At 37.1% G+C, this 23,712-nt stretch overlaps 7 protein-coding genes across 7 annotated transcripts; 5 read left to right on the plus strand and 2 right to left on the minus strand. All coding sequences in view use genetic code 12, as the record gives it.

Annotated features, from left to right (window-relative positions):
- Positions 1-497: 497 nt before the first annotated feature.
- On the plus strand, positions 498-1,631 carry MNN9 (Golgi mannosyltransferase complex subunit; the record flags this gene model as incomplete). Its single annotated transcript, XM_001526206.2, has 1 exon — positions 498-1,631. One exon carries the CDS (start codon positions 498-500, stop codon positions 1,629-1,631), a length of 1,134 nt encoding a protein of 377 aa, XP_001526256.2.
- A 476-nt stretch (positions 1,632-2,107) lies between these two features.
- On the plus strand, positions 2,108-4,060 carry NOG1 (Nucleolar GTP-binding protein 1; the record flags this gene model as incomplete). The annotated part of the gene is made up of 1 exon (XM_001526207.1): positions 2,108-4,060. One exon carries the CDS (start codon positions 2,108-2,110, stop codon positions 4,058-4,060), a length of 1,953 nt encoding a protein of 650 aa, XP_001526257.1.
- A 2,104-nt stretch (positions 4,061-6,164) lies between these two features.
- On the plus strand, positions 6,165-8,078 carry PVL30_003661 (uncharacterized protein; the record flags this gene model as incomplete). Its single annotated transcript, XM_001526209.2, has 2 exons — positions 6,165-7,477; positions 7,508-8,078. 2 exons carry the CDS (start codon positions 6,165-6,167, stop codon positions 8,076-8,078), a joined length of 1,884 nt encoding a protein of 627 aa, XP_001526259.2.
- A 470-nt stretch (positions 8,079-8,548) lies between these two features.
- PVL30_003662 (uncharacterized protein) lies at positions 8,549-9,343 on the minus strand (the record flags this gene model as incomplete). The annotated part of the gene is made up of 1 exon (XM_001526210.2): positions 8,549-9,343. The coding sequence occupies one exon, from the start codon at positions 9,341-9,343 to the stop codon at positions 8,549-8,551; it is 795 nt and encodes a 264-aa protein (XP_001526260.2).
- An 883-nt stretch (positions 9,344-10,226) lies between these two features.
- ELP3 (Elongator subunit) lies at positions 10,227-11,876 on the plus strand (the record flags this gene model as incomplete). The annotated part of the gene is made up of 1 exon (XM_001526211.1): positions 10,227-11,876. One exon carries the CDS (start codon positions 10,227-10,229, stop codon positions 11,874-11,876), a length of 1,650 nt encoding a protein of 549 aa, XP_001526261.2.
- Positions 11,877-12,081: 205 nt separating this feature from the next.
- On the minus strand, positions 12,082-14,385 carry wis1 (MAP kinase kinase Wis1; the record flags this gene model as incomplete). Its single annotated transcript, XM_001526212.1, has 1 exon — positions 12,082-14,385. One exon carries the CDS (start codon positions 14,383-14,385, stop codon positions 12,082-12,084), a length of 2,304 nt encoding a protein of 767 aa, XP_001526262.2.
- Positions 14,386-17,641: 3,256 nt separating this feature from the next.
- Positions 17,642-23,587, plus strand: REV3 (DNA polymerase zeta; the record flags this gene model as incomplete). Its single annotated transcript, XM_001526213.2, has 2 exons — positions 17,642-17,647; positions 18,137-23,587. 2 exons carry the CDS (start codon positions 17,642-17,644, stop codon positions 23,585-23,587), a joined length of 5,457 nt encoding a protein of 1,818 aa, XP_001526263.2.
- Positions 23,588-23,712: the final 125 nt, after the last annotated feature.

The following is a 23,712-nucleotide window of genomic DNA, read 5'->3' on the forward strand; positions in this document are numbered from 1 at the left end:
ACTAGTGAGCTAGGTAGCGAAATCTAGTGTACAGCAGTCGCACACTTACGAGGAGTGACGTTGCTATGTGACACGGTGCCTGTGTACTGAATTGCTGTGTAATTTGAGTCGAAGCCAAAAAAAAAAAATAGCTGAGGAAGAAAAACAAAGAAAAACAGAAAGAAGAACAAAAAAAAAATAAAAATAAACAAATACCACTACCATCAAGAATAACATCACCAACACGAATCAACGACGCTCCAAGTAAGGAAATAAGATAAAATAAAGTAAAATAAAATAAAATAGAATAGAACAAAAACAACTGGGAAAGGATTCATTTCAAGATACTCCACTTTCTCACCACAACTTAAACAATCCTTCTTGCACTCTCCGTTAAATTATTAATCAATTGGGGGTTTCTATTTCTTTTAATCCTTAAAAGTTTATTAATCCATTTTTAGACAACTTTAACCTGTTGCAGCAAAATTTGATACAGTACATCAAGGACTAAGATAAGGATGGTATATTACAGGAATCCATATATCAACTATATTCGAAGGAAGCCGCTTGCTTTGCTAGCACCACTTACTTTACTTGTCATCATCTACTTATTTTTCTTTTCATCTTCATCGTCAACAGGGTCTGGATCTGCTTTAACGAAGGGCCAGAACAAATATAGCTATACGAAAAAGACAAAGGGTTGGTTCAATAGTAACCCAAACAAAGATTCGGTAATTATCAAAGATTTACCCAAAAATCGAATCAGTCACCATGATTTGAACAAGTTGACCACCTCACCAGATGCTCTAGCAAAGCGAGAGGAGTTGTTGATCTTGACACCAATGTCGAAATTCTTGCCCGAGTTTTGGCAGAATTTGAATAAGCTAACGTATGACCATTCCTTAGTGTCATTAGGGTTTATTTTTCCTAGAACCGAGGAAGGTGATGTAGCATTGAAGGGTGTGGAACATGCTTTGAAAGAGGCAAAGGCCAAGGGAACCTTGAATTGGAAAAAGGTCACTTTACTAAGACAAGATTCAGGGTCCTTGGAGAGTCAATTGGAAAAAGACAGACACGCTTTTAATGTTCAGAAGGAGAGAAGGTCGATGATGGCTATTGCCAGAAACTCGCTCTTGTTCACCACGATTTCGACCAAAACCTCATGGGTCTTGTGGCTTGATTCAGATATTGTTGAAACTCCGCCAACACTTGTCCAGGATATGACCGCACACAATAAACCAGTGCTATCAGCCAATGTTTATCAAAGGTATTATGATGAAGATCTCAAAAAGAATTCAATTAGACCATACGACTTTAACAATTGGATTGAAAGCGAAGAAGGTTTGAAGATCGCAAATGAGATGGCGGATGATGAGATTATTGTGGAAGGATACGCTGAGATTGCGACATATAGACCTTTAATGGCACATTTCTATGATGCTAAGGGAGATGCAAATACAGAGATGGCATTGGATGGTGTTGGAGGCGGAGCAGTTTTGGTCAAAGCCGATGTTCACAGAGATGGTGCAATGTTCCCATCGTTTCCATTCTATCATTTGATAGAAACTGAGGGTTTTGCAAAGATGGCAAAGAGATTGGGCTATGAAGTATTTGGGTTGCCCAACTATCTAGTGTTTCATCACAATGAGTAGATGATTAATTACTTATTAAACTAGACACGGATAGAGTTAGACATTTTTTATACATTAAGTAATGTTTAGATTAGAAATTGGCCATTATTGTTTTCATCGACCAAAAAATAAAAATTAAAATAGAAATTCATTATTTTCTAGCGGTCAATGTGATTTCACCCCTCCTTATCCTCCCACCTGCTCCTCTATCAAGTCAGTGTAAATGTTGAGTGCGATACATTTTGATTTATCCATTCTCTTTATCAAAGAAATAAAAGAAAAAGGGGAGAAAAAAAGAAAAGAAAAAGAAAAAAAAAAAAAAAAACAGAAAAAGAGAAAAAGAGAAAAAAAAATTAAACGGGGAGACACACAGAAAGAGAGAAAGAGAGCGAAAAAGAGAGACAAAGATATACACCTCATCTCATTTATCATTTTTTTATTAAATATTCTGTACAATACTTTTAACACCATTTTATTTATTTACTTGATCAACAAAGATGCAGTTATCATGGAAGGACATACCACCGGTGCCAACATCAAATGATATGTTGGACATCATATTGAACAGGACACAGAGGAAAACACCTACTGTGATCCGTCCTGGTTTCAAAATCACTCGTATTCGTGCTTTTTACATGAGAAAAGTCAAATTCACAGCTGAAGGTTTCGTTGAGAAATTTAACGATTTGCTTAGTGGATTTCCTAATATTAATGATGTTCACCCTTTTCATCGTGATTTGATGGATACATTGTATGAAAAGAATCATTACAAAGTCTCTTTAGCTGCCGTGTCCAGAGCCAAAACTTTGATTGAACAAGTTGCAAGAGATTATAACCGTCTTTTAAAATTTGGTCAATCTTTGTATCAATGTAAACAGTTGAAGAGAGCTGCTTTGGGTCGTATGGCTACCATCACAAAGAAATTAAAAGATCCTTTTGTTTATTTGGAACAGGTGAGGCAGCATTTGGGAAGATTGCCAAGTATCGATCCAAACACTAGAACCTTGGTTATTTGTGGGTACCCAAATGTTGGTAAATCATCATTTTTGAAAAGCATCACCAAGGCTGATGTCGAGGTTCAACCATATGCATTCACTACCAAGTCCTTGTACGTTGGTCATTTTGATTACAAGTATTTGCGATTCCAAGCTATCGATACCCCAGGTATTTTAGATCGTCCTACAGAAGAGATGAACAATATTGAAATGCAAAGTATATATGCCATTGCGCATTTGAGATCATGTGTATTGTACTTTATGGATTTGAGTGAACAATGTGGGTTTTCAATTGAGGCTCAAGTCAAGTTGTTCCATTCAATCAAGCCATTATTTGCCAACAAGTCGGTGTTGATTGTAATGAACAAGTCAGATATTATCAAGATTGAAGACTTGGATAAAGCAAACCAAGAATTGCTCGAGACTTTGAAAGTTGTTCCAGGTGTTGAGATTATGCAAACTTCGTGTTATGAAGAAGATGGTGTTATGCAAGTTCGTAACCATGCATGTGAGAAATTACTCACAGCTAGAATCGAGCAAAAATTGAAGGGCACTGCAAGAGTCAATAATGTTTTGAACAAGATCCATGTTGCTAGACCACAACAAAGAGACGACGTTGAAAGATTACCATTTATTCCTGAAGGTGCTAAAGATTTGTTGAACTATGATGCCGAGGATCCAAACAGACGGAAATTGGCCAGAGATTATGAGGCTGAGAATGGTGGTGCTGGTGTGTTTAATATTAACTTGAAGGATAAATATATTTTGGATGAAGAAGAGTGGAAGCAAGACACTATGCCCGAGTTTTTGAACGGTAAGAATGTTTATGATTACTTGGACCCAGATATTGCAGCTAAATTGCAAGCTTTAGAGGAAGAGGAAGAGAGGCTAGAGCAAGAAGGTTTTTATGACTCTGATGACGGTGAAGATGAAGATAATATGGAAGATGCCGAAGATATTGCCGATATCAGAGCCAAGGCCCAATGGATTAGAAACAAGCAAAAGACAATGATTATCGAGGGAAGAAATAGAAAATCTTTGAAAAACAAGGCTATAATGCCAAGAGACCAAATCAAAAAGAGTATTGGTGATATGGAAGAGCATATGTACAACATTGGTCATGACACTGAGAAATTGCGTGAAACTATTAACAAGAAGAGAAAGGCAGACGGTGATAGTGGCAAGATGTCGGGTGTTGATGTTCTTAGACGCGACCAAGGTATCAAGGCGCGTAAGTTAACCAAAAAGAAGCACGCACTTACCCAATCAGATAGGTTGAATGATGGTGTTAGTGATGGTGCTATGAGGTCTCAAGCCGAGCGTTTGGCCAAGATTCAAAGGAGAGAGAGAAACAGAATGGCAAGACAAGGTGAAGGTGATAGACATTCTACTGCTGCATTGCCCAAGCATTTGTTCAGTGGTAAGAGAGGTATTGGTTCTAATGATCGTCGTTAGTATATGTGTAATTTAATAAGTTTTTGAATCTTTAAAAGAGAAACAAAAAAACGGAAAAAGAAAAAGAACAAGAAATCAAATTGGCAAAGACAACAACTTGCATGACAAGTTTGGTAAGCTGATTTTCACTCTTTTAATAATGTGAGTTCCAAAGAATATTGTTTGAATTCTCTGCATTTCTTTGCACCTGCGTGTTAGTCCACCATCAACTCTTGATATCATTTTCTCTTGTACTGCCAGTTTTCCTCCGCTCTTTTCAATCTCCTTTTTTTTTCCAATGTTACGATTCTGCATGGTGTACTAATCGAGCGGGAAAGATATAAAGGGGGTACAACCAATATGTTAATGTATAGGAGAGCATCAAGAGTATGAAAATAGTAACAGTAACAGTGAGGGAAAGAAATGAAAATAGTAACAGTAATAGTGAGGGAAAGAAATGAAAATAGTAACAGTAATAGTGAGGGAAGAGAGAGAAAAAGAGGAAGATATAAACAGAGTTGAAACAAATGATGATTAAGAGCAATTTTCCTTTGCACTTGTTCTTGTATCCCGTATATATATATAACTGATAATGTTAGTGTGTTAGTGTGTTAGTGTGTTAGTGTGTTAGTGTGTTAGTGTGTTAGTGTGTTAGTGTGTTAGTGTGTTAGTGTGTTAGTGTGTTAGTGTGTTAGTGTGTTAGTGTGTTAGTGTGTTAGTGTGTTAGTGTGTTAGTGTGTTAGTGTGTTAGTGTGTTAGTGTGTTAGTGTGTTAGTGTGTTAGTGTGTTAATTTGTGTGGTGTAGCAATTTCTGACTCACTCATACTTGGGGAGAGCGATCCATTTCTCTCTTTTTTTTTTGTTCTTTGATTTTTGGTTTTCGTTTCATGATCCGAAAGTGTCGATCAAACCAATTATACTAGCAACGTGAATAAAACGGAGACTTCGGATCACATTGTGTAAGATGTTCTTAATATCTCCCCCTTTAGAGTCCTATATTGTAAAGGAGTGGCGCACGAGAGAAAGAAACTAATATGGATTGTATATTTGCGCAGACCATTCTTTTCCTTGTATAGTTCAAGTTTTGACAAAGCAGAGGTAAAGCCAAACCACACTTGCTTTTGTTTCACAGGGGCTTCACTATTAACGTCGAGACCGTATCTTGAACGCCATTGCAGGATTCCTGTTTTCCTCTTTTTTTTTTCCTTTATTGTTATTGTTATTGTTATTTTTATTTTTATTTTTATTTTTTTTTTGATAACTATTTCAGGAGTGTTGAAATTCCTTTTTATTCCTCAAATAAGCCTAATTTCTAATCCACACTTTACCCCCTTATCAGTTCCACGATATTCTTCTTATCTTTCTTTCTTATTTTCTACTATTTTTTTTTCCTTCTCTCTATATAGTCCTCCATCAAAAAGTAAAAGATAACGACAAACAAGAAGAAGTAAAGAAGTTATACCTCTTTTCATTTTATTTCATTTTATGGTTCTCTCTTTTTAATTAGTCAAATACACTGTTTTATTTGGCAAGAAACTTATCACCACATTGGTTCCAAAAACAATCTTTTCAAAGTGCAAACTAAGTTTCCATTCTATACTGAATTTTTGTCTAACAGACTAGGTTATTAAAGGAGAAATTATCGATTATACTCCTATCACTTAACAAAAAAAAAAAAAAACAATACTGCCCCCATTACCACTACTAGTACCACTACTGCTGCTACCACCACCACTACCGCCTGCCATTCTCCCTATCATCACTTCAAATCTTTGGCCATCCCCTTTTTACCCCCCCCCCCCCCCTTTCTGTACTAGGTTGATTAGTTGCCTTTCTCTAACTTTTGTTTTTTTCTTTTTCTTTTTCTTTCTTCAAGTTCGTTTTCAAACCGAGGTTCGGATCTTAGCTACAACATTGGCCTTTTACATCAATATCTAAGATCATTGCACCCGTGCCCTCCCCTATAATTTCCTCCCCAACCTCACACCCTTTCATTACTCCTCCTTTGCTTGATCAAAAACAACCACTTTTCAATAAAACTATAGATCCTATTTAGAGCAAAAAGACGCATAATATTACACTATTGCTCACCAAACCGCCACCACTAGGTATTGTTCCGTTTCTCATGAGTGCTCAGCCAGAGCAATATTATAGTAACAATATCAAGAGCTCAATAGGTAACAATTTGCATTCTTCAGGTCCCCCAATGTCTCCTTATGCACCGCTAGTTGGCAGTGGCATAAATAGTAGCGTCAATAATGACACAAAATCTCATCAAGCTACAAGATCCAGCACTTCATCGATCCATGCGATTCAGGCATTTGAATTTGGGGAATTGAGTAAGCATCTACCACCTAATACTGGACCACCAGGTACCGTTCCCGTGACCAATGGAAGCAGCTCCACCAATAACAAAAATCTAAGCCATGTGCCATGTAAATTCTTTAGACAGGGCACCTGCCAAGCTGGTGATTCGTGTCCTTTTAGTCACAATATCGAAGGCTCATTATCCGCTGAAAAGATACCATGCAAATACTTTTTAAGAGGCAATTGTAAATTTGGTATGAAGTGTGCATTGGCTCATTATTTACCTGATGGTACAATTGTTAATGCAAAAAACCTTGCACAAAAGGGTAGCTCCAACGGCAATGGTGGAAGCAATGTGACTCTTGGACAGAACCATTACCATAATCATAATCAAAATCAAAACCAAAATCAAAACCAAAACCAAAACCAGAACACAAACCAGAATACAAACCATAATACAAACTCAAACAGTTACAACTACACAATCACCAATGGGCAGAATCATGATTATCGTAGGTATTCTTCAGGTAATGATCAATATTATCAGGCGGATAGCATTAGCTCATCACCAAGCTATTTAAACGAGCATTTTCATTATTCAAATGAGAATGGATTCCATTCTCAGAGTCTCATGGGTACAGGTAGCAGCATAGGAATTGTATCTTCAACACCTCTGCAGGAAAGTCAAAACCCTAATAAGAACTTTCCGGCCCTGGTATTTTCAAATCACCAGCTGAAACTAACCAGTCAACTGCAAGCGCCACAGTCACTTGACTCGATTCAAGGAAGACAAGGATTGCTAAGATCCAACTCCATGGTTAAAAATGGTCATTCTCGATCATCTTCGATGCAATTTGAACCTCACTCGCATTTCCTATCTTCTTCACTTGAGCACAATAAACAATGGCAATATCATACGCCGGCACCTTTGCAATCTTCTCCTTTCCAAATGCCAATCAAACTGGCACTGTATCAGCGGTATCCGACTACTTCAGCTACTCATGGTTTTTTTGACAATGACAACTCAACACACGCTGTGAAATCACAATTTGTTAAACTTCCAGAAACATGCGAAGCCAATGAGAGTGTGTTTGGTCCTGAAGATATTGGTCATACTGCGGAGTTAGATGGGTCACCGTTATAGTCATTTGTCAATACTAGAGAGGAGCAACAACAACAACAACAACAACAACAACAACAACAACAACAACAAGAACAAGTCAATTGGGGTATACCATACCAAACCCCAGTTTCAGTAAAAAACGTACACAATCTTGAATCACAGCCAGCTTGGGTGCATGCCTCTGCTGACAGTAGAATATCTTTTGATATCGGCCAAGCCACACCATATGATATGACCACGATCTTGAATACCGGAGATTCAAGTCTACTTGATGGCACCCATGATGTTGCACGACCTGTCCTTGGCCAAAACCATGATTTTCAAAATATAGAAGAAGACGAAGCAGTTAGCAGCTACGAGAATAAGAGTGATAGTGATTGTAGTGTTTTTGACGAAGACTTTTTACCCAGCTCATTGGCTGATGAAATTTTGACTCCGCAACAACTGAAAAGACGTTCATCAAGATCTCAAAGCGGAACTTTGAGCTTGAGACCGAATATCAAAGAGGAAGCGATACACCGTTTAACAATCAAGGATCATACAACAATATCAGGAAAAGAAGATGGCAAATACCTTGTCCAGCAAGAAGATCTCTTCTTTATGGATTAAACAAAAGAGAAACAAAAAAGTAGTATTTTACTGATGTCTTTGACAATATTTTACAGGCTAGCTGGCTGGCGAGCTTTTTCTTTTTCTTTTTGATATCTTCTTCTTTTTTTAAATATCTGATTTCCTTTATTCATTCATTTCTGGCATTTCTTAAATAAAATTTTTAGGGAACTACCCTTGTTTTGGTTACAATTAACCACCCTTTTTCAAAAGTTGACGGGGGTTCCATTTGTTTTGATTTTGACTTTGATTTTGATTCTGATTTTGATTTTGATTTTGATCTTGATTATTTCGTTCTGAGGTAGACAGATTCACCAAACATTATACATTCTTTTGATTCACGGCTAATAATGTTTGATCATCTAAAAGAGAATAGATAGAGATAACGATTAAAAAATTATACATACATGTATGTAATTATTTAAAATATACAAACATTTGTTATTTACATTTTACTTTAAAAAATTTGCTTAATCTTTATTTACATTCTTGTCGCTCCCTTCTACGCTTCTTGTAAACAATCGAGGGTCCTCCCTGTATATATCAGCAGCTTCATTTAAAAAGTCACCCATTGTCTTGGTATCAAATACATCCAATTCTGACTTCAATCCTCTGTACGCATCGCTTTCGAACAATTTACCTACAAGCAAGATCCTTCCATCCCATGGGTTCATTGTGTACACCAAATAATCGTTGACTTTGGTCTCAGTTTGTTGAATTATTTTACCAGAGTCACGTTTATCGGAAATAGTTAATTTTTGAGTCGTTTTCAAATTCATGACAAATTGCACATAAACACCGATTCCATCCTCATCAGGAATGGTAGTGAACACAGAAACTTTAGGATTCTTATCGATCGAAACCAAGTCCCATGACAATTCTATATTTGGCTGCTGTCTGAAGGTAACTGCTCGATTTGTAAGAACTTCATTAAGATGTTTCCCACATGATTGATCCAATTTCGACGTTATGAACTTGTAAATTGTACTACTTGGTGAGGTGGTGAAGTTGTTACATGCTTGAGCAAATACTTTATTTGTACGGACATATGTTTCAATCGCCTGGTCTTTCCAATCATTGAACTGCAAAGGTTTGTTGATTTCTCGTTTGAACTTGAGGATGTTATAAGTATTGAATCCAAAAAGTAAAAATCTATTCAAAAGCACCCTAGGCCATCTGGTGATGGATACTGATGTCAACTTGGGAGGAATATAGTGGTCGGACATAACACCAATGACAGAGATGGGTACCTGCGATATACTCATATTCTTATTTTTTTTCTTTTTCTTCGCCGGTGTCGAGGTGGATGTGGTTCCATCGCTAGTTGATGAGGAATATAAACGATGAGCAAGTGTTTGCTGTTGCAACACTAATGGCCTCGTAGGTACCAGCCGAAAAGCAGCTTCCACTAGGCATCTTCGAAGACCAATCATTAGGAAAAGCAGGTGAAAAGCCAAAAAAAAAGTAAATAAAAGGAATGAAAAAGAAAAAAAAAAAAAAAAAAAAAACAGAATGGAATAACAATTAAGTGAAAGTTAAATTTCCTTTTGTCCGTTGCTTTGCTATGTATGCTGGATATAGATGATATTTAATGTATGACTAGAGTCTTCCTTAATTAGGTCCTTTCTTTCTTTCTTTCTTTCTTTCTTTCTTTGTTTCTTTGTTTTCTATTTTTTTTTTTTTTCTTTTTCTGCTTTCATGAAAAGTCTCGAAATTAAATCTGGTCTTAGATCGCTTGTGTCGTGTTTTGATTGTCGTAAGTCCTTGAATGATGGAAAAGAGAGAACAGACAAAAAAAAATTGTCTTCTCTGTTACTACTGTCACTACTGTTACCTCTGTTACTTCTGCTGCTGCTTACTTTTATCTGCTTTTTTTCTGGCCGAGTCAGGTACTGTGACACTGGAGAGAGATTTTATTTTATTATATGAGACATACCTCGATGAGCTTTGTTTCTTGAGGATTAAAAGAAATCAAATTCAGCTATAGATACATCACCCTTCTCTCCCGAGCTAACCCCCCTCCCCCTACCACCGACTTATAATAGTTCATTTTTTTTTTCATAAAATAGCACCTTTTCTTTTATATATATATACATACATACATATATATCTATTTCAATCTTTCGTCAAAACAAAAGTCATCCACAGATGCCATCACAGACAAAGACCAAACAAAAGCCTGAGAAGGAGAGATTCATTCAGTGCTGCGCCGATATTTCTTTGGAGCTAGTTGCCTCCCTTAAATCATCAAAAGATATCAATTTAAACGGATTAATTATTAGGTATGCCAAAAAACACAAGCTTAAAGCACAACCACGACTTACAGATATCATATCTTCTATCCCTGATCAGCACAAGAAATATCTTATTCCGAAATTGAAGGCCAAGCCTGTGCGTACTGCGTCTGGTATCGCAGTTGTTGCCGTGATGTGTAAACCACATAGATGTCCACACATTGCATATACAGGAAATATTTGTGTTTATTGTCCTGGTGGCCCAGACTCTGACTTTGAGTATTCCACTCAGTCATACACAGGTTACGAACCCACCTCGATGAGAGCAATCAGAGCCAGATACGACCCTTATGAACAGGCTAGAGGGCGTGTGGATCAGTTGAGGAAATTGGGCCACTCGATAGATAAAGTGGAGTACATCATCATGGGTGGTACATTCATGTCGTTGCCTATCGATTACAGAGAAAATTTCATAACACAGTTGCATAATGCCTTGACTGGTTTCAATGGTAAGAACATTGACGAAGCTATTGAATTTTCACAACAATCCCAAACAAAATGTGTAGGTATCACAATAGAAACAAGACCGGATTATTGTACAGAGACTCATTTGAGCGATATGTTAAAGTATGGTTGTACCAGATTGGAAATAGGTGTGCAATCAGTCTATGAAGATGTTGCTAGAGACACGAATAGGGGCCACACAGTCAAGGCTGTTTGTGAAACTTTTGCCGTTGCTAAAGATGCCGGTTACAAAGTTGTTAGTCACATGATGCCGGACTTGCCAAATGTTGGTATGGAAAGAGATTTGGAGCAATTTAAAGAGTATTTTGAGAATCCGGACTTTAGAACAGATGGATTAAAATTATATCCAACCTTGGTCATTCGCGGTACGGGTTTATACGAACTCTGGAAACAAGGCTTGTACAAATCCTATAATGCAAATGCATTGATCGACTTGGTCGCCAGAATATTAGCCTTGGTTCCACCATGGACTCGTATCTATCGTGTCCAACGAGATATTCCTATGCCATTGGTTACCTCCGGTGTCGAAAATGGTAATCTTAGGGAGTTGGCATTGGCAAGGATGAAGGATTTAGGTACACTGTGTAGAGATGTACGAACAAGAGAAGTTGGTATACAGGAGGTGCATCACAAGGTTGTGCCCGATCAAGTTGAACTCATCAGACGAGACTACTATGCCAACGGAGGTTGGGAAACATTTTTGAGCTATGAAGACCCCAAGCAGGATATCTTGATTGGATTATTGAGACTCAGAAAGGCAAGCAAGAAATATACTTATAGGAAAGAGTTTACTAAACAGCAAACATCGATTGTGAGAGAATTACATGTGTATGGTTCGGTCGTTCCCTTGCATTCAAGAGATCCAAGAAAGTTCCAGCATCAAGGATTTGGTACATTGTTGATGGAGGAAGCTGCTAGGATTGCCAAGGAGGAGCATGGTTCACTGAAGATTAGTGTTATTTCTGGAGTTGGTGTGAGAAATTATTACGCGAAATTAGGCTACGAGCTAGACGGACCTTTCATGTCTAAAGCTTTATAAGTTAATATTTTTTTTTTTCTATTTATTGTTTTGTTTTTACATTTGAAATTTGGAAATATATTACCTTTACATGTATCAGAACTAAATATACCAAATAAGAATGGTTGATTAAAATGCAATTTGTGTATTAGTCTATAAGATGCAACGTAAATTCTATTTGATTAACAATGAGTAAATTGATATGCTAAACGCAAACTACTTGATCTCAACGATTCAAAAAGCTTCTATTCACTGATTGAAGACCACCTCTGTGTAATGCCGGTGCCCTAACCTTGCCCTTCAATAAGGAACTTACATTCTCACTATTTGCAGCCTTGGCGGGAATAGCAGCTGCATTCTTGTTACTATTTCCAGCGGAACCAATAGAGTCGGCACTTGCAGCACCACCACCTGTAGCACTCGTCTTGTTACCTCCTTTCTTTTCTGCCTTCAATTCGTTAATTCTATTTTGCACTAGTTCATCGAGATGCGTCTTCTTGTCTCTATACTCAACAAGCCAAGGGTTTTGAAGCAAAGCACCATAAGACGGGCGGAGATCGGGGTTCTTATTGAGACAACTTTTGACAAAAAATTGTGCTTGCTTGGAGAATACTTGAGGATCTAGGTTTGGTGGCTCGCCATCAACAATAGCACTCAACTGTGAAAAGATATTTCCGTATGTTTCTGCAGGGTAGGGGTAATGACCACATGCAATTTCCAAAATCGTTAAACCAAGTGACCAAACATCAGATTGAACTGAGTACGTCGCATCATCCGGTCGGGTACTCTTGATCCTCTCCGGGGCCATGTAGGATTGACATCCTATATTGGTCTTTGCCATTGATGCCACAAGATTCCCCGAAACACCAAAATCACAAAGTTTCACTTTACCAGCAGAATTCACCAAGATATTGGTTGGCTTAACATCTCTGTGAATGATGTTGTGATTATCCTTCAATTCTCTCAAGCCTCTAGTAACGGATTCTGTAATGTACGCCAAAACTGCTTCGTCTTTGATACCAATATTGTTACCAAATATTTGGTCAAGTGATCCACCATCCATGTATTCAATGCACATGTATACGGCACCTTCAACGAAAAAGGCTCCATAAAAGTCAACAATATATGGTGAGACACATTTATGAAGAATGTCCAATTCCATCAAGATCTGGGTGAATTTGGTCTCGTCCAACTCGAGTCTAACTTCTTTCATTGCCATGAGCACTTTGGTAGGTTTGTGCAAAACTTTCAGCACCGACCCATAGTTACCACGCCCTAGTTCTTCCAAGTATTCAAATTCTTCAAGCGAAACACGAAACGAGGACCCCGACAGGAAATCGATACCTTTTGAATGTAGAGATGCTTTACCTGCAAAATTGAGTTGTCCTGATTTGATATCAATGTATTTAGAATAGTTGGCGAATAAACCTTGTAATTGTGGTTCTTCTTTCAGATCTGCAGACGAGGCCGATGATCTTTGAGAAGTGTCACTTGACAAAGGAGTCGCTGACTTTCCTAAACTATTGTTTCTTGAGGGCGTTGAAGATGAAGAATCGCTTAAATTGAGTTTGAAATTCGGTTTCTTCTTTCTCTCCGATAATCGCCTGGACAATTCGTTTTGCCCAAATTGTTTGCCCATTGACATTGCAAATGGAGAGTTAGACTCTTCCCTAGGAGAAACTCCTGTAGAATTTATAGGTTTGTTTGTAGATGCACCTGGAGATAAGTTGCTTGGGGAGCCAAGTGGGTTATTGAATGGCATTGCACTGGTGTTTAGCTTCATTCCTCTTCTTTGTGATAAAGAGGGTTTTTTACCCAAACTAGCAGCCACTGGAACATTATTGACAGACTTCAGCTTCAGGGCCACTGGGTTGGAACGGTCAGGCATGTTTAGTGATGGTGGAGCTATCGATGGTGGAGCTTGTGATGAGTTTGTGACTGTACTGTTGTTATAATCATTCGTATTGGCGGTGTGGTTGTTGCTGTTGTTGTTGTTGTTATTACTGGAGTCGTTATCATTGTTTATACCCGTATTTGTATTCTCGGTATTGAGAGTTGATGAGTTTTTTGCGGCATTATCGACAGCTGCGGAGGGAGCCATAGTTTCCACGGTTGTATTATGAACCACAGTTTCAAGGATTGAGTCGCTATTGGACCCTGCAGTGCTCTGGGGTGCTGGTGGTTGTAGGAGATTAGGATCGAATGCATTGACTGGTTCTGAAGCAGGCTTTGAGCGTCTTTGCTGAAAAGCCATTAATCTGGCTTGCATGTCACTATTGAGCAAGGGGTGGTTAGATGCTGATAGAGATGTGGGTAAACGTGGAGTTGGGGTGGGAGGCGAAGCAAGACCCTCAGGTGCATTTCCCGAACTGTTCTTCAAGTCGCTCTTGGACTCATTCTGTTGTTGATTAGCGGAATTATTATTTGTCGTGGTGTGGGGGTCATTTTGTTGATCATTGTTCAAATTCAATTCCAGCAACTTGGAGTCAACGGTATGAGCGTCTGAAGATGCCGAATCGTTTAATGACATATTTGTTTGTTGCTTTGAATGAGTAATTCAAGTTTTCTTTTTTTTTTGATTTTTGATTTTTGATTTTTTTTTGACCTTTTTCTTCTTCTTCTTCAACAAAGATGGTTATAGTAGAATTGATACTCTTCAAAATGGGTGCATCCAATGATTCCTCCTGAGATGTTTTTTTTTCAGGGAGGGGGCGGGGGTGGAAGGAAAGTGGATTTAAGAAGGTGTGTGATTGTAAAATAGAAAGAGGGGGAGTTAGAAGAAAGTTTGGCACCTGTTCTCTTGTCTATATCTATGGATATGTATGTGGATATGTATAAATTTTTCAGTTTGTAATCTAAAGACTTTGATAGTTTTCCTTCTGTTTTTTCTTTCTATTTTTTTTTGGTTTATTAGGCTTTCTTGAGCTTTTTGAGGTTGATTGAAGTTTAAGTCTCGTTTTTTTTTCTTATTTGGGATTATTGATTATTGATTATTGATTATTTTGTATGTTATAATTTTTTTTAGTTTCTATTTTATATTATTATTTTTTTTCTGTTTCTTTCTTTCTTTTTTTTTTTTGTGCTCTTTGTCTCTATTTGGCCTTACTTGATTGCTACTGGGTTGTACAAGATGGTTGGAGAGGATTTAATTGGTATTGAGATGGCCACTAGCTAGTAGAAATGTGCAAGTCGGAAATAACACTGCTTCTTCTACTCTTCCTCTCCCTTATCCCTAACTTTAAATCATTAGAGATGATGTTGTGAGATGGGGATAAGTAAAGTTTTATTAATACAAGAAAATGAGCAATGAAATAGAGGAATTAAAGGAAGAGAAAAAATACAATTAGTCGAGCCGAATGGACTTTAAATGACTGTTGTTGTGTATAGAACAAGGTCCCGTATCATATATATGTACATCTATATATATATGTATCCATATTTACATGTTTACATGCTTTTGTAAACATCTTCTTGTGTATAAAAAATTGGATATTGGTGTATTAATAGAAATGTTGTGATGTTTAGTTTCCATAATTGTTTTTTAGTGTGTGTCTTTGTGTGTGTCTCTCTGTCTTTATGTGTGTGTGTGTTTACCCCCTGGTTTTGATATTTTATTTTGTACTTGCCACCCAATGTTAGAATTTTTTTTTTAGTTCATTTTTTTTTGATGTATTGTGATTAATAAATTTTTTGTGTAGTAAAGTTTCCGCTCGAGCACCAAAACGGTTGAAAAGCTTGAATGATTATACAAACATGAAACATTCTTACTCCTTTCTAGCACAATAAACTGTTCAAAATATTGTCATCCTCCATATACTTTCATCCCTTTGTTTCCTATCTCTTGCTTATTTCTATTCTCTATTGTTCTCAATACAGTTTGCCCCAAAAGAACATTCAATCGAAAAAAGAAAGAAAAATAAAAAAAAAAAAGAAAGGAAATTTGAAAATTGAAAATTGAAAATTGAAAATTAAAAAATAAAAATAAAAAATAAAAAATAAAAAGAATTTATATAGACTGAAAAGACAAAAATGGGACAAAAATGGTTACATTGCTTGCTTGCTTGCTTGTTTGCTGGTGCTGTAGCTTTTTTTTCCTATGTTTATGTTTGAATATCAAGTGAAGGTCGAACTTTAAGTCAAAAACCAAAGCAGAAGTTGAAGCTAAAGAAGAAGACGAAGAAGTGGAAAAGAAAAAAAGTACAAAAAGAAATCCAAAATTATTGCGCTTTATTTTCCCCTTTGTTTCTTCAAATGGTATGCGTGTCTTGGGGCATTCTTGTTGTAGTTTATGATTTTATTTTTTTTCTGTTGCCTTTCCATATACTATTTCTTTTTCATTTCCAGAAATAAAATTGGTTTAAATAGAAATTAGATTGCAGTGTTGATGAACCGTATCCCCAAGACCAGGCTTATATAAATGGTGTATGGTGCTTCAAACCGCAAGAAGAGAAAATGTTTTTGTTTCTTTTTGTTTCTTTTTTGTTTTTTTTTCCGTTTTTTTTTTTGAATTTCCCAAGTTTGAGTTTTTTGTCAACGCCCACCATATCGATATACTTGTCAGATACCGGTATCGACTTCTTAGTATCTTCCCCTTATCTCTTTTGCTCTATTAAATTCCTTTGATAAAACCAAGATGATATTCTCTGCTTATGTTGGATATATGCTGAAACAAAAAACTGCCCTTCGGAACACCGAGTAAATTGCTGTGCGGAAGCAAAAAAAAAAAACTTTGCGATTTAATTCTTTCCACATCCCTCATCGCACATGCTCAAAATATCTTCGGTACGACATACCCGAGTCGATTCAAAGTAAATAGGCAAATGGGCAAATGGGCAAATAAACAAATAGGCAATTGTTTCTTTTTATTTTTGTAATTTTCTTTCTGTTTTCATGTATACAATAAGTTGCATTCGACCTAGATTTTTGACATGTTGATGTCAGGCCCGCCTTAGCTGTCTTTTGTTAGGAGAAACTTGGGCTTAAGATATGCACATTCTCTAGTGGCTGAAGTTGGCATGTGCTTGCTGTACACGACACAATACATACAAGCGTGATAAGAGCTTGCGCATTGCTTTATTCAGGTCTTTTTTTTTTCTTTCTACTTTTTCTTTTCTATCTTTTTTTTTTCCAATTTTCTTTCCATTTCTATTCCTGTTCCAACCTGTTCACATCGACCGCTTCAACTATTCCGAGGGCTTGTCTTTTCACATTGTTCTAAAGCTTTTGATAGACTCAAAAAACAATCACTGCCAAAAGAAGAAAATGAAATATATAGCATTGCCAAAACATTTGAGGAAACTATAAAGTCAGAACAACAACTTTCTAGATTTATTTTTCTGACCTCTGCTCTATTTGGGCAAGTAATTTAAGTTGACAAATAAAAAAACATTCATTGGCGATGGATGCTATTCTCTTATTATCCCTCTTTTTTGCTTCTTCGCTTTTTCGCTTCTTCTCGCTGTGTCTTACTTTACTTTATAGAAATTAAGATACTTATTCAAAAGCAAAGTAAGAAAAAAAAACATCACATAATTAAACATTCGCCAAAAGCTTTGTAAACTATTGTTAGCCTTGGAACCATTCCAAGTTGTTGCTGTTATGATAACAATATGTTAACAGAAAATTGAACTTGTGGAAATATTTAACTGGCTTGGAATTTGACATGCGACTGGACAGGAAAAAAACCATCACTCTCTAGTCTTCTTGCTTAGTAAACTCTCATGTTCATTCAGTTGGTACAACCAGTAAATAGGTTAATGCTTCTTCCCCATCTGCTCCAAACGATAATGTGGGTGGGGAGGGAGTAAAGCTTGATTCCCTATGTTGTGTGGAAACTCTAGGTCTTTCCAACTTGCTATGTTTCTTGTATTTCGTTTGTTTTTTTCTTTTTCATTTATTCTATATTGGGCTGCCACTTCTGTAGTAGTTTTGCAACCAAATATACCACGCGTCGATTTCCAAAAGCTGTCACTTGATAATTCTCAATCTTTTTCTTCTCTCTCTCTCTCTCTCTCCTGCTTTTGATCTAGGTTTTTGTTTTCGGTTGCTTAACTATTTTTCGCCATTTCTTTTTTTATTTTTTTTTTTTGATCTTTTGCTTTCTTACCTAGATCAGTTCATTTCTCCACGTTTTAGTCATTGCCGTCAAGAGTTGGCATCACTCAGTAGCAGCAGCAACAACACCAACAACGACAACAACAACAACAACAACAACAACAACAACAACAACAACACCAGCAGCACTGCTAACATAATAGTCAATCCATTATTCAGAACTAAAGGCATCGGCATTATCTATAAATTGCATCCATGTGTTTTTCATGAACAGCAGCCATAATGATTCCACATATGATCCGGCACATGATGTTAGCTCTATCGTTTGGTCAAATCATAGCGCCTCATCTTTATCAAACTTGAAAATTCAAATAAACGACTATGACACTTATCAAGCATCTCCAACTAAACTTGACCAACTATATACCCAAGTCTCCCAAGTGCCAATCATTCGAATCTATGGGTCGATTCCTATACTGAATGATGACGTAAATATGAAACTGAGTGTGCAAAACTCCCCCTTGAAGAAAACGTCAAAAAATGGCAAAGATTTAGCGTCTGATTTTATTACCAATTCAGCCACCAATGCAACTCCAACTACTATTACAAATAATATTACAAATAATATTACAAATGCTACCGCTAAAATTGCCACTCGTGGCTCATCCTCTGTGTTTAACGTTATAGTCCATATTCACAACTTTTATCCCTACTTTTACGTTGACTGTCATGAGACCGATTATGAGAAACTACAAAGTCCAACATACATCACTCAAGTAATCAATTACTTGGAAACAATGATGCAACTTTCCTTTAAATCACGTAAAGGTCGAAAAGGTACTGAAGAGCAGGAATTGGATGACGACTCAATTATACCGGAGGAAGATAACGACGAAGGTAGAGCAATTCCAAGGGCCCCAAGGATGCGAAAATATGTGGCAAAGGTTTCAATCTGTAAAGCCGTGCCAATATACGGTTTTCAATTAGGTTACAAACTATTTTACAAGATATCATTACTCTCACCATTATACAAGACCAGGCTCGCCAAGTTGTTTCAAGAAAACAAAATATCCCTAGTTGATTTTGACAAACCGCCACAACCATCTTCACATGCATCTGGCGCAGCTCAAGGCGATAAAAAGACTAAAAAACGGTACTCGTACACGTATGAAGTCCATATTCCTTTTCTTTTGCAATTTCTAACTGACTTCAACTTATTTGGTTGTGGGTGGCTATTCGTAGATAGAGACACTGTAAATGACGGACTGCAGACTCGTGGATTGTACTTTAGATCGCCCTTGTTCACCGAAACTCATAAAAATGTTTATACCACATCACAATTACGCTGTCTCACGAAATATTTGCAGCGCTATATTCTTCCAGATAATGTTTTGGTGGATAGCACCTACCAAAACTTTGCCAGAATCGGGAAATCTATGTTAGAAATTGACATCACCACCAGCAGTATAGTTAACCGAAGGTGGCTTTCTGCAAGAGAGTTACATGATGACTTTACTGAGCGCGAAGCATTTAACGACTACCAAGCCGATATAAAGCTCTTTGGACGTCCCAAACACGGATATAAACATGAGTTAGATGGAAGTCCCAAAATATATCTCTCCTCTTTAAAACACATCTACAATGATTTGAAATATCAATGTCGCTTGAAAAACTCCAGTTTTGATGTCTCTGTTGACGTATTGGAATCATCAACCAGATGCTATTTTGGCACTGGATCCACCACGTGGTCCAACCAAAAACAGCTCGACGAACTTTTGAACTATATGATTTACATCAATGGAAAGCTGGCATTCAACTTTGAGAAGTATTCGAAAAAAGTTATCAAGAATCGAAACTCGCAAAAGTTTTACAAAGATGACATAATGAATAAGTTTCCAACCTCATTTGCGTTAGTAGACTTGGAGAAAATTACCGAAACGCACTCCATGAAGATGAAGTTTGGTGATGATATTGTCATTTGGGGCGAATTCAACGATTTGTTTAAGCTTGCCCATCTGGCAAGTTTTGTAATGTCTGAGGAAGATGGTAAGTTTTTGTCCATCGAAAATAACGAAAGCAAGCAAACTGTGGAAAATAAAGTTGCTGATACAGTTAATGGCTGGAATAATGATAAAGAATCTGATGTAGATCTTGCTGAAGAAGTAGACTTTGATCTTGATGAGGAGATTGACGAATCTGGTAGTGAAAACAACTTTGATTACGGTGAAACTTCCCCAAATCATGGTAAGCGAGGTAAAGCTATATCTGCGTTTGATGAACTCGGCAATATCGAAGTGCAACAAAGCTTTAGCGATAATGAAATGAAACATTCCCCCATTAATGCGTGCAACAGTTCAAAAGAGAGTGGTGACAAATTGCTAGAGGATGAAATTGATGAAAAATACGATTCTGCTAAAGAGTTTGATATTGCTATGAAAAGGTCTATGACACAGGCAAAAACTCAAAAATACACTGCTGAACAACTGCCAGTGATTTCACTATCTTTGGAAAGCTTTACGTTTACTCCAACTCCAACTCCAACTTCAACTCCAACCTCGACTACAACCCAAATTGGAACTCAAGTTCAAACTCAACAACAACAACAGCAACAGCAACAACAACAACAACAACAGCAACAGCAACAACAACAACAACAACAGCAACAACAACAACAACAAGGTCCACATCCAAAACTTGGATTGAAAAATTTGCTTATCAACAAGAACCTGTACGAAGTTGTTATCCCTGAAAATCTTTGCAAACGAACTTTTAAAGATGAATTTGAAAATACCGGGACACTTGAAATCAACTACAATGACCCATTTTATAGCGAAAAAGAGGACGTTCCTGCTAAACCATTTATTTTTGCTAATCAAAAAATGGTTGTTCCTGTAAAGAACAAACACACAATACCTTCTTTGGATATAATTCAAAACAAGGAGGTGAAACCTAATCTGAACCAAACCCCAAGATATACAAATTTTCTATTCAACCGATGGCAATATTTACCAGAACCACCAACGAAAAAAAGTGTTGCTAATTGGGTCAAAGAAGAAGAGCAAAAAAATATCAACAAACGACAAAGGTACCGATCACAAATAGACTCTGGAAAGACTCAATTGTATGACTTTAAATTTAGCTACAATTCAGAAAAAGTTACTAGAAAGCCAGATGAATTTAATTACTTGACTAGCTTTCACTTGGAAATACATGCTAGTCCTCCAAACTCCAAACTTGTTGCTGATCCACTTCGTGACCCAATATTGATGATTTTTTACTCCTTTGATGATGAGAATTGTATGTTTGAACAATGCAATTACAAGTCAGGAGTTTTGATCTTTAACAACTTGGGTTTGAATCCTCATCTTTTTGATCGTTTGGGCAACTCGTTGGGTCAACGGTTTGAAATATATGACGATGAGCAAGAAATGATAATGCGGCTTGTTGAATTGGTCAACATTTTTGATCCTGATATCTTGTCCGGTTACGAAGTGAACTCCATGTCTTGGGGATACATCATCGAAAGGTGTAGACTGGTCTTTGAAACAACCATAATGAGTGATCTTAGTCGTGGTACTCAAAGGAGCAATGGGAAGTTTGGCGATCGGTGGGGGTATACTCATACAGCAAACATAGAGATAAATGGTCGACATATTCTAAATGTGTGGAGAATATTGAAGTCAGATTTGAGTTTAACAAGTTATACTTTAGAGAATGTGTGTTATCACTTGCTTCACGTCTCAGTCCCCCGGTACCTGGCCCATCAATTGTCACAGTGGTGGCAAAGTGGTAATTTCCAAAACTTGTACGTTGTAGCTTCTTACTACATGAGAAGAATTGAGCTTACAATGAAGATTATATTTGTTCAGGAGTTGATCACTCGAAATGTTGAACACTCAAGGTTGATTGGAATCGAGTTTAATTCCAATTTTTACCGTGGCTCTCAGTATAAAGTTGAGTCGATTTTGGCTCGAATCACCAAACCAGAGAGTTTGCTTCTCAACTCTCCGTCGAAATACCAAGTCCATGAAATGAGACCAATTGAATGTATACCTCTCGTTATGGAACCAAAATCAAGTTTTTACAAATCACCTTTGATTGTGTTGGACTTTCAATCTTTGTACCCAACTATCATGATTGCCTACAACTATTGTTTTTCAACATTGATTGGTAAGCTACACAACTTCAAGCCCAAAAAAAACAATGTTGGCTATTTGAAGAATTTGGACTTGCCGCCTGGTATGATTGACTTGCTCAAGAATGATGATGCTATTAATGTATCACCTAATGGCTTTGCATTTGTAAAAAGTCATGTGCGAAAATCAGTTTTGGCAAAAATGTTGGAAGAGATCCTAAACATACGTATCAAGACAAAATCCGTTATGAAAATGTTTGGCGACGATACAGAATTGAAAAAGTTGTACAATTCCAGACAAACGGCATTGAAATTAATTGCTAATGTTACTTATGGCTATGCGTCAGCTACGTTCAGTGGGAGGATGCCGAATCCCGATATCGCTGATGCGATTGTCTCGAGTGGCAGAGAAATTCTCGGTAAATCTATTGAACTAATAGAAAACGGCGGGTACGGGGCAAAAGTTGTTTATGGAGATACCGACTCGCTTTTTGTTTATTTTCCAGGCAAGTCCAAGGCAGAAGCATTTAAACTGGGTAGGGAAATTGCAAAGCTAGTTACAGATTATTTCCCAGATCCAATTAAACTTCAGTTTGAAAAAGTCTATCATCCATGTGTGTTATTGGCAAAGAAGAGATATGTAGGTTATTCATACGAAACTGAGAACCAAGTGAATCCCAAATTTGATGCCAAGGGAATCGAAACGGTACGAAGGGATGGAATTCCTGCTCAACAAAAAATCACCGAGCGGGCTTTGAGAATTCTATTTGAGACTCAAAATTTGTCTAAAGTTAAGGAGTTTACAGTAAAACAATTTTACAAAATCATGGCTAATAAAATCTCCATTAATGACTTTTGTTTTGCAAAGGAGGTGAAGTACGGTAATTACAAAGATGAAAGGTATTTACCTCCTGGTGCAGTTCTCGCAAGCAAAGCCGTCGAAGATGATCCTCGAAGTGAGCCACAATACAAGGAAAGAATTCCTTACTTGGTTATACGCGACCCTTTAAAGGAAAGGATCAAGGATCGCGTAATTTTTCCCGAGGACTTTATCAAGTCATTTTCCACGTCAAATCCTCTCATGCTTGATTACGAATACTATATTACTAGGGTGCTAATCCCACCCTTGGAGAGAATTTTTAATCTCATGGGAGCTGACGTTCGAGGATGGTACAGAGAAATGCCAAAGACCCTTGGCCTTACGGATAATATTACAAATCCATTTAATGACACTTGTTTGACTTGTGGTGGTCGGTTGGATGGACAAATGTATGTTTGTTCAAAATGCAGATACTCTCCACAGCAACTAGCAAATAATATTGTAATGACTTGCAAATCAGCTCAACAAAAGATTACAATGAATGAAAACACCTGCAGAAACTGTGTGCATGGTGTTTTTTTACCTGGAGGTATTATGTCGCAGTATTTAGATAACTGCAGCAATCGTGATTGCAGTATTTATTTTCAAAAAGTGAAACATGAACAAGAAACAAAATTACTATTGAATAAAAAAGACAAGATTATGGGTGAAATAGACTGGTGAGCTTTCCCCCCCCCTCCACACCACCCATTTTCAAATAAAAAGAGAGCGAGAAAAATCAAGCTAATGAATATAAAAATTTATACAAAGTTACTGTTAACCTGCAATTCGACAATTTCCGTATTTTT

Source organism: Lodderomyces elongisporus, chromosome 4, assembly GCF_030384665.1.
Source record: "Lodderomyces elongisporus chromosome 4, complete sequence".
Lineage (NCBI taxonomy): Eukaryota > Fungi > Ascomycota > Pichiomycetes > Serinales > Debaryomycetaceae > Lodderomyces > Lodderomyces elongisporus.